The sequence below is a fragment of the Mustela erminea genome, chromosome 19, assembly GCF_009829155.1.
Source record: "Mustela erminea isolate mMusErm1 chromosome 19, mMusErm1.Pri, whole genome shotgun sequence".
Classification (NCBI taxonomy): Eukaryota; Metazoa; Chordata; class Mammalia; order Carnivora; family Mustelidae; genus Mustela; species Mustela erminea.
The window spans coordinates 59,188,518-59,203,694 of record NC_045632.1 but is presented as its reverse complement, the minus strand read 5'-3'; the positions used below and the strand labels follow the sequence as shown (position 1 = coordinate 59,203,694).

General features: G+C 58.7%; 1 protein-coding gene across 6 annotated transcripts in view; it reads right to left on the bottom strand.

Annotated features, from left to right (window-relative positions):
• Positions 1-15,177, bottom strand: part of BANP (BTG3 associated nuclear protein) — a 118,707-nt gene that overhangs the window by 62,354 nt on the left and 41,176 nt on the right. For 4 of the 6 annotated variants that reach the window (XM_032324952.1, XM_032324950.1, XM_032324951.1 and 1 more), the window contains exons 5-7: positions 12,504-12,620; positions 10,701-10,876; positions 1,051-1,290 (exon numbers count right to left, since the gene is read on the bottom strand). In XM_032324952.1, coding sequence (XP_032180843.1) covers positions 1,051-1,290; positions 10,701-10,876; positions 12,504-12,620 — 533 coding nt within the window. The remainder of the gene's footprint in view (positions 1-1,050; positions 1,291-10,700; positions 10,877-12,503; positions 12,621-15,177) is intronic. The other 2 variants (XM_032324953.1, XM_032324954.1) reach the window with 1 other exon arrangement.

Below are 15,177 nucleotides of genomic sequence, written 5' to 3'. Positions count from 1 at the left end.
GGCATCCTCTGCTACAGAGAAAGTGGGCGCTCCCCCACAGCACACAGCGCTAATGCTGACCTCCGGAGTTCCTGTTCAGTCAAGCCGTGCACCTGTTTCCAGAACCCTGGGCTCTATCTGTGCCCCCGCTGCACGGAGCAGACCCGGGCTGGACGCCCCATCAGTCTCCCAACACAGCCCTGCTAAGACAATGCCTGTCCTTCTTCAGTCCCCCCGGAGCTCAGCTGCCCAAAACCCTCCCTCCCCGGAGCTCAGTATCAAAACCAGCACTACCGACGGGGGTGGGGGAGGGGGTCCAGTCACTCTGGGCACAGACACAGGCGCACTTCCATCCCACAGCAGCTCGCGCCCAGAGACCTCCTAAGGGGGCTGCAGCACCTGCGGGGGTCCCCTGCCGGGGGTCCAGCCCAGCTGGCACACGTGCATAGGGTGCCTCGGCTGGACAGTCTGCGTCATTTCACTCCCGGGGTCCAGCAGGCTCCGTGGAGGGGACAAGCCCAGGGCGGGTGAGAGGCACGTGAGTGCTGCCGAGGTCACAGGCCTCCTGCACCCCTGAGGTGTCACCAATAGGACACAGGGACGACTGATTTGAATGTGGGGTGCTCTTCGAAGAGGAGGAAAACCACAAAAATCGTGGGGACATCAAGACCAGTGTCAGGAGATCTGCCGGCCACGGTCACGGAGGTGGGCCTGTAATGACACAGCCACACCTGAAGGGCAGGAGGCGGGCGGCACCCTGCTCTTGCCATGGGAAGCCCAGGAAAGGCCGCACTCAGCGGGAGGCAGAGGTTGGCTCTGGCCCTGCTCCTCCCCGAGCCCCGGAGCCACCTGGGGACCAGGGAAGCGGGTCTGAGAGGCCTGCGTCTCCCATGTCTCTCCCACGGCAGGCGGCCGCGACGTCTACTGAACACGCTCCACCCACAGACTCGGGAAGAGGGGCAAGCCCAGCCCCCTCCCCGACCCCAGGGCACGGTCCTGACCGCCCAGAACGCTCCCCCGTAGGACCCGGGACCCCGCACTACGGGGCGGGAGCGAGGGCGCCGCACTTACAGCGGATGCCGTAGATGGTGAGGGGGTCGAGCTGCTTCTTGCCGTGCTTGCCCTGGCCCGACAGGTTGGACACGGCCTGCACCTCCCGGTGGAACAGGTAGTCCAGCAGCGTCAGGGCCATCTTCTCGGCCGTGCGGCAGTTGGTGCTGATGTGCAGCATGTCCGAGGGGATGATGGCGCAGCGCACGCGCATCTCGGGGTTGTTCTCATCACCCAGCCACGTGCCGTTGGGGTAGTCCTCTGCGAGAGAGAGAAGAGGCGGGTTCCCGTCAGCTCGAGACCGGGCTCGGCACAGACACGCTCCGGGGAGGCCGCTGGAGAAGCGCTCCCCAGGAGCAAGGGGGTGACCCCTGGGGTCACCAAGGACACGTGATGAACGGAAACCACGCATCATTCCCACAAGGGCCACCTTGGTGTCCACCGACCCATCGCAGAGAGATGAACGGGCCGGCCACACGGAAACCCTCTTCTGCCTTCTCGACTTGGTTCCGCGGGCGGAGCCCTGCCCCACTAACTCACATACGAGCAAACAGGAGGCAGCGCGCCCTGCGTGCGGCCCGGTCTGTGGCCGGGGAGTCAAACGTACACACCCAGAGCTCCGCGTTCAGGTCGGGGAGGGATCCCCTCTGCCTTCGACAAGGCCACAGAGATGATCATGACACAGACACGGCGCTGATGCGGAAAGAGAGGCAGGCAGTGGACGGGAGAAACCTCTCTACCTGGGGTGCCCCCCCAGGCCCACGGGCACCTCGCCAGCTCACTGTGGGAGAAGCGGGGGACACTGTGAGACGGAGACCAGCCTCACAGCCATCCCCTGGATCCTGAGCAAGGCCCCCAGCAAGGGGTCTGGCTTTGCCCGACCAGGGAGGACCATGGATTCCGTCACCGTAAACAGCCACCAGCCGTCAGAGTGGCCCAGTGTGCATGCAAGAGGGCTCCGTGTTCGTCAAGCGTAACACCAACTCAAGGGAGCCTCAACCTTTGGCAGAAGAAAGCTCCACTTAAGATCCCAAACCTGGGGACCCATCAGTTCCGCTAAGAAACTGGCGGCTTCCCCAGCAATCTCTTCTGAGCCGGACTCCGAAGCCGGGGCAGGGGGAGAGCACACCCGCGTGAAGCAGCCCCCGTGGGAGAGCAGGGATGCTAAGCAGGGGGAGGCCTCCTCCTGGGTGGCTGGGGTGTGAGAGGGACACCCGCTTTCTATCAAGTGGGCTGCTAGGTCACGCCACGGCCAGGCCGGTCCAGCTTCAGATCGCTCTCGAGCTTGATTCCGAAATGTGGTGATGCCGGCATCCCCATGGCCCCGGCCAGGAAGAGGTCCCACCAGGAGCAGCCAAAGGCTGGAGCAGAGCACGTGGCCGCCCAGCCGTGACTCACACGCCCCACCCCCTTGCAGAGAGCCTCTCCCGGCTGAGCTCCCGCATCACGAGATCTGCCAGAGCATCCGATGAGGCTCGGCAACCCCATCTGACCACGTCGCCCACGGGGACCGGCCAGCGGCTGGAAGAACTGCTTAGTGAGTTTGAGGCCAGGCGCCTGGCTTTAGCTGAGGACAGAAAACCAATCACAAACCCGATTATCGCAACTGTGAATGAGCCACCGGGAGGCAGGCTCGTTTCTGAGAACACCAGGGCTCTGGGAGTGACAGCGCCCCGGGCACACGCTCAGCAGACGCGTGCTTCTGAACGCCAACCAGCTCCTGCTACGTTCGGCCTACGCGCAGAAACCAGTCCGGCCCAGCGATCTGCGCAGGCGGGGGCCTGGCGGGGGCCTGGCGGGGCTGTCCCCAGGTCGTATCTGAGATGTCAGAAAAGCTCCCACTTCCAGGGTATTTACTGCTTCATCTACAGATGCTTACTGGGCAACTCTGCGCCCGGCACTGGGTCTCGTGCTCCGGCCGAAGCCCTCGGGGAACCCAGGCTTCAGGACAGCATGCAGAGCGGGAAGATGTCCCTCCCCGCCGCAGTCGGGCCACAGAGCGAGCAGGGGAGAGGAAGGAAGGACGGGGAGGCCCATCTGTGCTGACAACGAGGCACAGCGAACGCGTGCGGGGTGACAGCAGACACCCACGGCCGCTGATGGGCCACCCGGCAGTCCAAGCAGCAGCAGGACCTACGCGCTGAAACCTTCCCACACGCTGCCGGTTTCCCTGTGAACATTCGCAGTCAGACCAAAGGCGCGGTCTACGGACCCTCTCCAGACCTAAGTATTTGAACAGGAGGATCCCGCGAGCCCATGGGGAAGGGCGGCAGCACGCTGAGCCAGGAGGGGCGCGGAGCCAGGAGCCTCCCTGACCACCACGGACACGACCCATGGCCAGCGCAAGGGCTTAACTGCCAAAGACCACGGCAGTCTATCTCAGGAGGAAGAAGTGATGGGATTGTGCTGGCGAGCCCGCCGGCGACACAGTGTTTCTAAAGCAGCAGACACAGCGGACAGGAGTTCAAACGGAGAGTCAGAGTCAATGTCTTCTCAAACCAGCACTGAGAAGAGGTGCCGGCAGCCAGGGTGTGACTTGGCCAGGGATGGACCACAGCCCAGCCCCACCGACGCCGCTCAACAAACCAGCTGGCCACCCAAACTGCCCCACGGCCCCCTCGGGGACGTGTCTCCCTTCACCAACACCATGCTGTCCATGCTTTGCAGTCTCCTGCTGGCTCTGCTGTCCATAAACCAAACACTCTTCAGCACAGACGCTCCCGACAGCCACGGGCCTATGCCGAGAGCACGTCACCTTGTCCAAACCCCGTACTTGGCCCCTGGAGCCGACACAGTGATGTACAAGGAAAAAGGCCACTCTTCCAAATGTCCCCCACCAGAGAGCCTCAGTTCCAGAAACAAGAAAGAAAAACACCAGAACACTGACACCAGGACAGTCCACTTCCGTGACCCCAGTAGCCAAAGGTGTAAATGCAAGTATTTTCCAAAATGATTCACGGGAAAGAAAAGAAAAAGTGATGTCACCTATGTAAGAGCAAAATATGACGCAAAATAAGTGAAAAAAATTGACAAATAACCATTAAAACCCATTTCCTTCCTATCAAAAATAAACTTCAGTAAGATGGGTCCGTATTCCCCGACTCGTCTCCGCTGGGGTGCCGACTGCGGCAGGCCCTACAGGAGCCAAGCCTGGCGCCCCCTCCTCCGCGACGGCACTCCAACAGAAGCAGGGAACCCGCCCTGGGACGCAAGAGGGCCGGCCAGCCCCGCACCAAGCCAACAGAGGAAGCTGGCTTCCACATCCAGCGGGGGCCCTGCTCCGTGCCGCCGCCTGTCTGCAGACAAAAAGCCTGTCCTTCGTGCCGAGCACATGACTCTGGAAATGTTACCAGAATATTGAGGATGAAAGGTGCCGGTTCAAACTCCTACGGTAAGTACTGTTTCAGGAGATGCTGCTCCCCTCCAAAAAGGACATTAAAGATTAACTTTCCTCATCTCCCATCCCCTTACCACTCCCAAATAGAATGGTTTAAATTTTTTCTGGTACCACGGAAAATTACCCAGAAATTTTATTCCGATCCAACATCTCAACATTTACAAGGCATTTTCTGACCTGTTTACAACCGACTCATCCCGAATGTCACCAGATGCCCTGCAAATGATGGGTGTGTGCACCTTGCCAGAGCAGGAAGCCAAGCCAGGACAAGGATGGCAGCCTCAGTGACCCTGACCAACGACGAGATGAAAGGTCACTGTCATGCGAGCCAGAGACCAGTGGGAGAGGGACCAGGACACCACCACTGCCGTCGCGGTCCTGTGGGAGACGCGCTGCATCCCCGTGAGCCCTGCGGCAAGAGGACCGCCAGGGACACGCAGGAGCCCGTCCTTCCTGGGTCGCGCCGGCTGACCCACTGGCTCAGGCCTGCTCCCCTGGGGAAGACTCAGCCCCAACTCACTTCCGACTCGGAGGCAAGAACGCAGGCCGGACTCCAGCTTCTCAGCAGTGATGATGAATCATGTCTTTTAAATGAGAAACAAGATGAAACACCTTCCCACGTAAATATGTGAGAAATTCCCCTTTTGACCCTTCAGAAAGCGTGTATTTATTTTACTAAAATAGCCTGTTCGCGTTGGGCATCTGAAGCAGAATCTACCGGCCTTACTGAAAAACTCCCAGATCGTAAGAAAAATAAACTGACCTTCTATTCCGATTATTCTAACTGTCAACGGAATGAACTAGCGCTTCTGAAAGACCCAACAAAAGCCCTTCAGGACTAACTCGAATTTTCCTCCCCCGAAAACACTTGCGCACAACTAACACTCTGTCCTGAGGGTCTGTTCCAGCCCCCGGAAGAGGACGGAGCAGCGGGGAGCAGCGAGACGGCAGCACCAGCCACGCCGTCACGCGCACCCGCGGGGCAGAGAGCAGGGCCACCGGCGTCCTGCGCCCCGCCACTCACACACGGACGCCGATGTGCCCGAGACCCCCACGCGATTTGCACCCCGGGCTCCGAAGTCCCAGGGCCGTGCTGTGCGCTCTTGCTTCCAGAGGCTGTGGGCTCGGAGACACGGGAGCCACTTGAGGAAAGACGTGTGGGATCAGGGGGACTCCGCGGGGTCTTCCGTTCGACCCACGTCCAGGCCCACTGCTGGACCATGCTGCCCTGCTCCGACATCACCTGGAGGCTTTCATAACCAGAGCGCGAGGCCCCTCCGGTGGCTCCGAGAGCCCAGCATTCACAACCGTCCTCTTGGCCTCACGCCCTGGAGCATCCAGCTCCCCGCGTCGCCCTCCTGAACCAGACCATTCCCAGAGCAAACATCGTTAGCTTCTGGAGTCAAAGGCTAAGGCCAGTACGAAGGTGTGACCTTTTCTATGGCCTACTGAGTGGGGGCGGCCAGGACACGGGGACCCACGGGCTGCGGGGACCAGAGGCTCTGGCCACGCTCATGGAGGACAGCCCTGCGAACAAGCTGACCACGGCTTTCCAAGACAGGCCCTGCTGGGGTGGCCCCCAAGCCCCGGATCACACAGGACTCTCACAACCCGGCACGTTCCTGACCGCTCCCCTGAGTCACGCGTGTCACCTGAAGTGAGTGCGGACAACACTCGACCCTCAGACCGACCTGAGAAACCAGACAGCCCACCTCTCTGGGATTAGCCACAGCGCACTATGTACCCGCAGCCCAAACCCCCAGGCTTCTCTGGGAGTGACGGGACATCTGTGCGCTATAAACAGATTGATAATTTGGGGTTTTAAAATGGGCAGTTCAAGACGGCTGAGTCACACACAGGATCACAAGAAAAAGGGAAAAAAAAACAAATGGTCTTTGGTACTGCAGCCAAGCCCTTTCCCCCAACTCTAAGCACATTCCTCAGAAACCACGCATGCACCAGCGACCGAGGCGCAAGGCCACCGACTCAGGCCAGGCTGCCCTACTGAGCGCGAGTCATCACGACCTCAGCCAGGACTACAGCAAGAGGCCAAGGACGTCCTCCTTGGCAGGAACGAGCGGGAATCATGGGACACGGACAGGGTATCCCCCATCAGCGTCACGCGCCGTCCCTTCTGGAACCCCACGGGAGGAGCCAGAACCCCCTAACTCCGGAACCGGCACCCCCCGCAGCCCCCTCCCCTGGCCCGTCGGGTCCTTCCGCCATTCCGGCTTCACGCGCCAACGCCACCTTCACCGGGCACCAGCCTGTCCGTAGTCCCACGGTTCTCAGGAGCCCACTCAGGACTGCCGATCAACGTTCTCAATGCGAGGGCGCCTGGGGGGCTCAGATGGTAAAGCATCTGCCTTCGCTCAGGTCATGACCCCAGGGTCCTGGGGTCGAGTCCCACGTGAGGCTCCCCGCTCTGCAGAAGCCTGCTTCTCCCTCTGTGTCTCTGCTTGTGTGTGTGCACACGCGCTCTCTCCCTCTCTCAAATAAATGAGAAATCTTAAAAAGAAATAAAAATAAAAATAAAGAATTTATGTTAAAAAAAATAAGTTTACGTCGGGGCGTCTGGGTGGCCGGCGGGCTAAGCCTGTGACGCTTCATCTCAGCTCCCGCCTCAATCCCAGGGTCCCGCGTTCAAGCCCCATGCTGCGCTCTGCACTGGGCATGACGCCTACTCCAAAAAAAAAAAAAAAAAGTTTATGAAAATAAATTCTCAAGACATGTTTTCAGGACGCACCTGGGGGTACAGTCTGTGAAGCACCTGATTCTTGATTTCAGCTCAGGTCACGATGTCGGGACGAGCCCCGCGCTGGGCTCCAAGCTCAGCAGGGAGGTCACATGAGAGCCCTCTCCCTCTGCCCTCCCCTCCCCACCCACACGCGCACACACTCGCTCTTTAAAAAATGAAATACAGGGGCGCCTGGGTGGCTCAGTGGGTTAAAGCCTCTGCCTTCAGCTCAAGTCATGATCCCAGAGTCCTGGGATCCAGCCCCGCATCGGGCTCTCTGCTTGGCAGGGAGCCTGCTTCCCCCTCTCTCTCTCTGCCTGTCTCTCTGCCTACTTGTGATCTCTGCCTGTCAAATAAATAAATAAAATCTTAAAAAAAAAAAAAATGAAATACAATAAATACAAAATACAGATACGGTGCCTTACAGTGCCTCCACACTGATATAAAACAGCACATCAGTTCATGCAAACCATTTGGAATTCCTAAGAAATAACTATTTTGGAACCTGTGGTTTTTAAAACTGTAGACAATTAAATAATTTTCTAAGAGCGGCGTGTCCCTGTGCGGCTCTGGGCTGTTAACCAGGAACTCGGGGAGGCCACGCAACGCCGAGCCCAGGGCCCTGCAGAGCTCTGCGTGTTATCAGAGCTTAACAGAAACTAGCTGACCCGACCCTCTCCGGCTGGGCCAGCTGAGCTGGTCTTGGGGAGGACGTGGATCCGAGGGATGGTGCTTGCGCATCTCAGAGAAGGTTTTCACACGCGACGCCACTACAGGCCGATTGACTCTGACAGGCACTAACAGAGGGCCTGCTCCACAGCATGTGCGTGCGTGGCAGCCTCCAGGCCCTTGGGCACCGACCACAGTTCTAGCCGGGGCAGCGCAGCAGGACCTCCTCCCAGACGTCCGACTGCCGGGGGAGATGTTCCCAGGGCAGAGGCCGCAGAAGGCACACATCCCAGCGAGCTTGCTCCTGATGCCATGGTCAAACAGAACGGTCCTGAATTACGATCGCTTCTTCGAACATCAGAAAAATTCCTCTAGTTTGCCTCAATCCTTTTTTTGTTCGTTTTTTAAGATTTTATTTATTTATCTGAGAAAAAGAGAGAGAGCACACACACACGTGAGCAGGAACAGAGGGAGAAGCAGGCTCCGCACGGGGCAGGAACTCCAGCACGGGGCTCAATCCCAGCTCCTGCAGACGGGGACCAGAGCCACCCAGGCTCCCTCGTTTGCCCCAATCCTAACAACACGTACCGTCCCTCAGACATGTCAGTGGACACAATCCCCGGGATTGCGGGTCATGGTTCCCGCAAACGCGTCAGCGCGTCAGGAACTCAGACTCAGATAAAAAGAAGATCTGTATTTTTTCTCCGAGAGGTCACTAAGCTCAGAGTTTGAACATTTTTCTGCGCTCGTTTAGCAGCATGCTGTAGTTTCCCCAAATAAAGTATTTTTCACATTAACCACATCAAAGTAAGATACTTAAAAAGGTAAAATATTCTATTTTTAAGATAACCCGAGAAACTTCCCGAATTATCAAGTGCCGAGTGCCTCAGGAGAAGCAGCTGAAACCAAGCACACGTCGGGCCTCGAGGGGCGGGCCAGACCCGCGTGGGTAGTGACCCGGAGTCCCCGTGGACAGACAGAACACGCAATGCTGCCAACGCCCTCCCTACCACTAGCTGAGATCGGGGCATCCCTCTCGTCCTCAAATCTAACGTGCAAAACAGCGAGGCGAATCCACTCCCGGGTGCCTACCAAGAGAAACGGAAACACACGCTCTCGCCAACCCCTGGGCAGGCGTGGTCATCACGGTTAGAAACTGGAAGCATCCCAAGAGTCCGCCACCAGATGACCATGGTCCATCCACACGGCGGAGCAGGACCCGGCCACGGACAGCGTGAAGGGCTGGTGCTCTCTCCGCCCCCGACCCCCTCCACCGCCCCCACCCCCACCCGCACCCCACGTGGGAAGTGCCTACAACAGGTCATTCCAGAGACGGAAAGTGGGCCGGTGGCTCCCAGGGTCAATGGGCAGGGACTACGGCGGGGCTCCTTTCTAGCGTGACAGAATGTTCTAGAATCAGACTAGATGATGGCTGCACACTATGCAAACATACAAAACACCGCTGAGCGGTCGACCTCAGATTGAAATTAGACCTCAGATGCACAGAAAGGCCGTCCCTAAGCTCTCATACTCTACCCGCTCCTGCGCTGCCGCCCCGTCCTAGCAGTTTATGTCAGACGTGAGCAAAACTTGGAGAAAAATACTGTTTTCCCTGTTTCAGCTATGGTAACCAGTGTAACAGGAAAACCTCTGCTCAGTAAATCTACATCCTTGTCCTAAGGAATTCACACAGCTCCTGAAGTAAAAATCAACAACTCGGACCTAAAACCAGAAAACCTCCCAAGTACACTAGAAAATGAAACCCAGGCTTTCAAAGTCAGCAGCACAGCACCAAACCCACCCGCCCCTGCTGTAAAAAGCTGTGTGGGAAGCCCAAGTGGGCCCAAAAAGGCAGGACAAACGTACCAAGCAGCAGGAGTCCGCTGCAAGGCATGTGAGGCCGGCTGCACCGAGCAGGCCAGTCGCGGGCAGACGTCCGACCGTGGCGGGAGAAGCAGGGGGACAGGAAGCCAGCTGTGGGCGAAACGGGCTCACGTCCAGGCACGGCAGAGCACTCGCTCTGCCTCTCGGGGCAGGACGGGAGGAAGACCACGACCCCCCACCAAGCACCTATATCTGGCTCTTGGCAGAGATGCAGACTGAGCCCTGGTCAAAGGCAGTGACCAGCTGCCGGCTACAAAAGCGCAAGAGCCTGTCATCAGAGAGTCTCCAGAGCCCGACTGATCCGCACGCCATGGAAGCCTCCCGTGCTGCCGGGGAGGAGAGCCCCACAATCACACATCGCGCATGTCGCCACAAGAAGAGCGAGCAGGACTGACCGCGGTCTCCAGACACGAAATCCACGCGGCTCTCGCTCTGTTCTCTCCCGGGAAACAGCCACCGTCTGCACACCCTCCCCGCTGAGCAGGGCTACGTCCCGAGAAACCTATCCGAGCTTGAGGAACGCGAGGTCAGAAACTCACGTCACGCCCCAACCCAGCCTAGACGTGCTCAGAACATCCACGTTAGCCTCCAGGGGGACAGTCATGTCACACACACAATACCGCGGGCGACAGCCCAGGGAACGTCCGAATCCTGCGCTAACAGCGACCACGAGGTCGGCCGTGTCTGGGTGCTCCGTGGCGGGGGCGGGGTGGCTGCTGACCGCAGGATCGTCGGGGGACGGGGAGCCCTGGCCTGCGCCAGCAGCCCGGGGAAGAGACCCAGATGCAAAACGCGAATTATGTCTCAACCGAGCGTGGGTCATTTTGGCACCGCCAAACCGTGCTGACGACGTTGACAAACCGTGAAGCTGAGCCATCGGGGATGGAGGCCCGTCTCGCTTTCCTAAGAGGCAGAAAAACAAGACAAAACACAAAACGGTACCTACTGCCGTTCAGGCAAAAGCAAGAAGCTTTGCAGGCGCACCTTCCGAGTTCAGGGTGATGAGGGTGACGTTGTTGCCGATGTTCTGACCTCCTGACTGTCCGCAGCTGGAAATGGAGTCGCTGGCCTCGGACCCGCTCTCCCCGTCCTCGTTGTGGCTGTCCTCTTGACCCGGCACCTTCACCACAATGGTGTTCTGCCGTCGCCCCGGCACCGCGCTGAGCGGGAGACAAAAACACCAGCCAATGTTGTGAGAGCGCCACGACCCACAGGCAGACACGAGCGCTCGGGCACCGCCGTGTTCTTCTGTCCTCCGTTTATCAGACTCTAACCGCGCACGGGGCAGCCGCGCACGGGGCCTCCCACCAGCTCTCCCCACCGAGACGGACAGCAACTCAACAGCACAAAATAGTCTGGGGTTGGAAGAAACCGTATGAAATTTAAAAGCGTGCAAACATGTTTATATCGCAAAAGAAGGAAAATCACAACCCACTGTCACTCCAGGCCCAGACTGCAGCTCTCTGATCACAGAGGTGACCCCGCAAATCAGACACGTGCGTAACTTTGGAGACAATGTCAAAGAGAGACCCGATTAGGAGGAGGTGAGCCTGGAGACTCCCACTGACCCAATGCACTCCGCACTGTTACACCTTCTGGGAGCAACTGGGCTTAGCTAAGGGCAGCGACCACTCCTGCCTCTTCCCGCCGACAAAAACCACTCACGTGGGTCTAAAAAGCCAGCCAAGAACGTCCTGGGGGGTCGTCTCACCACACTTAGGGATCCTGACAAGGAGCAATGAGCTACTGCCCGAAAAACAAGACACAAGCCAGCAGCTCCGAGAAGGGCTCGAAGCGCCGCTATGTACTACTGCCCAGACGTGCTCCCTGGGGCTTCGGGCACCTTCTCAGCATCCTTTCACCGGGCCTGGCAGGCAGGGAGAAAGGGGAGGAAACGCACTTTCCCTGTTTACACAGACAAAACACGCTTCCAGCCCTGGCCGAGCCGCGGGGAGGGAGCTACACCTTCGGAACCTGACTGCACCGCAGCCTGCCCAAGCTGACCTCGCTCCTGAATGCTCCGAGTCTGACAGCTGACCTCCAGCCAAGCCCCGCTGGAGGCCCACCTGACCCTGCCTCGCCTCCACGGGCCGGGGCTCCTTGGACGGCCTTTCCCACCCGGCACAGCAGGCCGCAGCCCGGCGGGGCCCCCGAGACCGGCGGGACAATAAAGGAAGCAGGACAGAGAGGGGGGCATGGGGAGCAAAGGCCAAACAGAACTCTGTGGACACACGGATGGAAACCACAGGCCAAAGAAGCCTCTCGGGCACGTTCCCAGGAAAAGCTGAGCCCAGACCGCCAGGCAGGGCCGCCCGCAGCGACCTCACCGTCCACGCTGCCGTCAAGCTCTCCTATCTCTGACCAAGGTTACATCCACTGGGTCTCCAAAGAGAAACAGCACCTGGACATGCCTTCCTCACTCAGCAAACTTGAAAAAAGGCTGTCTGTTGACCTGACATGCTGCTACAGAGACAGACAGACAGACAGACGTGAGTGCGGGGCGGTCAGGGAGGGGGACACAAGCTCCAGCGGCTGCTATGGAAACGTCCAGCCAGCTCCCCTAAAGCACGAGAGCACTGGACATGGCAGCTCCAAGTGCCTCTCCCTGGACGCGTCCGCTCCTCCAGCCAGCACGTCAGGACGCGGACCCGCAGCACGGCTCGGCCCTCCCCTACCACGGACAACTGCGGCCGGCTGTGCCCGGCTCGGAACGCTGGCTGGTTCTCCAGGGGACTCATCTCGGTGGCAGTGGCAGTGAAAGATGGGGCTGGTGTTGTGGCTACTGACTTGCTAATGACATTTTCCAGGGACTCCGGCGCCCTGCCGCTCAAGGGGTCGTCCATCTTGGCTACAATGGCGTTCTGCCGATCATTGTTGAGTATTACTGTAGTCTGGGGGACGACGCTAGGGAACAAAAGAATCACAAAGAAAAAGAAGACCTTAAAACAACAACATTCATTTTCAGCGTACATAAGAGTCATTCAATACAGTCGGCTCCCCTTGACCTGCACTCAGGGCGGGGAGGTGGCCCCGAGTGGAAGTCACGGGTCAAGGTAAGGGACGCTCCACACCGGGCGAAGAATAAACCGGAGGTGTTTCCCTTTTTCTTTTTGTTTTTTACTTTTTTTCTTTTGAGGAGAGAGTTTACCTTCCCTCACGGCCGGTGTTCTCAGTGGAGATGAGCAGGGGTACTGACACAGAAAGGAGCCAGAGCTCCCGGGGTGCTGGGCAGTTAAGGTCTCGGCATAAACACAGCTTGCTATCCGTACTCAGTGCGTCCCAGAGATGTCCTCCACGACAAATCGAGGCTTTCCTCAGCACGACGCTTGCCAGCATCACCCCAGGGTTAGGTCTGCTAGGAAAGGGGCAAACCCCTCCGGCTGCTACCAGGGGAGTGTGGGAACCGCAACACAGAGCCTGGGCTCTTCCCTCCAAAGGAAAAGGATTAGACAACAGAACACAGTCCCTAGTGCCCTCCGAGAGGCGGGACCCTGCCCGGACACCCTCTGGGAGGCGGCCTGTGAGTTTCAACAAGCGGCAGCCGACAGCACATCTCACGGACTCCCGGGCCACCGGGTCATTGAGCGTCCGGCCACTGGAGCTGTGGTGCCGGGAGGTCGGGGCGTGCTCTGCGGGGAGGGGGCAGGGCCGCACTGGAAACGCACAGCAGCACCACGTACGAAGAGGTGACTCTGAAGTTTTGCCACTCGGGGAGACGATGCTTTCACATGAGAAGTTTCACGTAACCCAAAGCATGTATGAAAATGCAACCCAGGGTCACGGCCTCACGGCTGTTAAACCCCCTCTTCCCAGATCAGGGGCACAGACAGCGCTGTTTCATGCCCGTGGAAACCACAGGACCATGAGGTGTTTTTCTAAAATAAAAGCTGAATCAATGGCATTTCATTCATAATTATTATTTTCCGGCGATTCTACTTGTCCTTGGTCAAGGACCTAAAGGAAGCCAATCCTTACAGCCTGGCCACAGGGCAGGCATCACAGTAACCTGGGCCGCGACCCTCGACTCGGTACCACGGGTACAGCGGGCTTTCCAGATTTCCGAGTCTCCTACGTGGAGACAGGAGATTCCTGGTTCTTGGGCATTTGCTATTTCCCTGCAGCAAAGTCCACGGAGCCCCGCTCTGTGCGGGGTCCTACACACAGGCCTCCCCAACCTCCCCTCCCACGAGCCGCTCCAGGACGGCTCTGCGGGCTACCAGTGTGCTAATGGGAGCTCACCACGGCGGCAGGACACGAAAGCTCTCGAAGTCTGGAAGGGAACAGATTAAAATGTACTCGTGGCACCGACTGGCAACGTCGTTGGACAAACAGACCTCTCCTCCCTCACAGCTCTTGGCGAGGGCAAGGAAGCAATGTCCAGAAGCAGCCAGCATCAAGGTGAACAAGTAGCCCGAAGGTGCGCCCACGACGTCCCGGGGCTCCTGGATGGGGGCCGCTCTCAGAAACGCCACGTCCACTTCCTCGCCTTGCAGAACGAACTCTTTCCTAAAACCACTTTGCTTCAAGAGCGCGCCACAGGCGACGTGTCCGATCTCTCTCACAAAGCCCTTTTCCCACCTTAAAGGGAAAGGAGCTGTCCCTGCAGCGACACAGACGCGCACCGTCCGTCCGGGGGGTCAGCCCCCAGCGGAACGCGGGGCCCCGGGGAGGCACCAGGCTGGGTGTGAGAAAGCCGATCCGCGGCTGACGGCCCCGGCGGCCCGGGCGCGATACCAGCACCCCACTCTCGGCTTTCGGCAAAACTGACAGACGACCTAGTTCCCTCTTGAGCCCAAAGATCATCAAACGTCATCCCCGATGACAGCGCACACGGCCCTTAGACGCGGCCCGAGGAGCTGAGAGGCGTCTCCCCTCCCGGAACGAAGCTTCTCCGCACTTGAAACTGAAAACTAGCCCTGGAAGTAGGACCAGGGCGGACCCTCATCTCCCTTTAAGCGGTAAGTCATCCACGGATTCAAGGATTAGTCAACACGAAAGCCTCATCCATCTCAGGGACACAGTCGGAATCCTGGACTATTACGAGTTCGCTCTAGGCTGACACCCGGATGCGGTTTTGTCCGACCGGGCACTAACAGTCAGGAGATCCTCCGAAACAGCTTTTAACACCTCCGGGCTCACAGCTACAAGAAACACTTTCTTCAGCTTCAGCCTCTCTCTCTGCCCCTGCCGCACAGAAGTACATCAGCCGATGAACCCAGTAAACTCCAGGAAGAGGAGGAGATGGGAACGAACTTCCAAAAAAGCAAAGGATGGGGCGCCTGGGGGGCTCAGTGGGTTAAAGCCTTCGGCTCAGGTCATGATCCCAGGGCTCTGGGGTCGAGCCCCTCGGCGGGCTCTCTGCTCAAGGGGGAGCCTGCTTCCCCCTCTCTCTCTGCCCGTCTCTCTGCCTGCTTGTGATCTCTGTCAAATAAATAATCTTTGAGGGCGCCTGGGTGGCTCA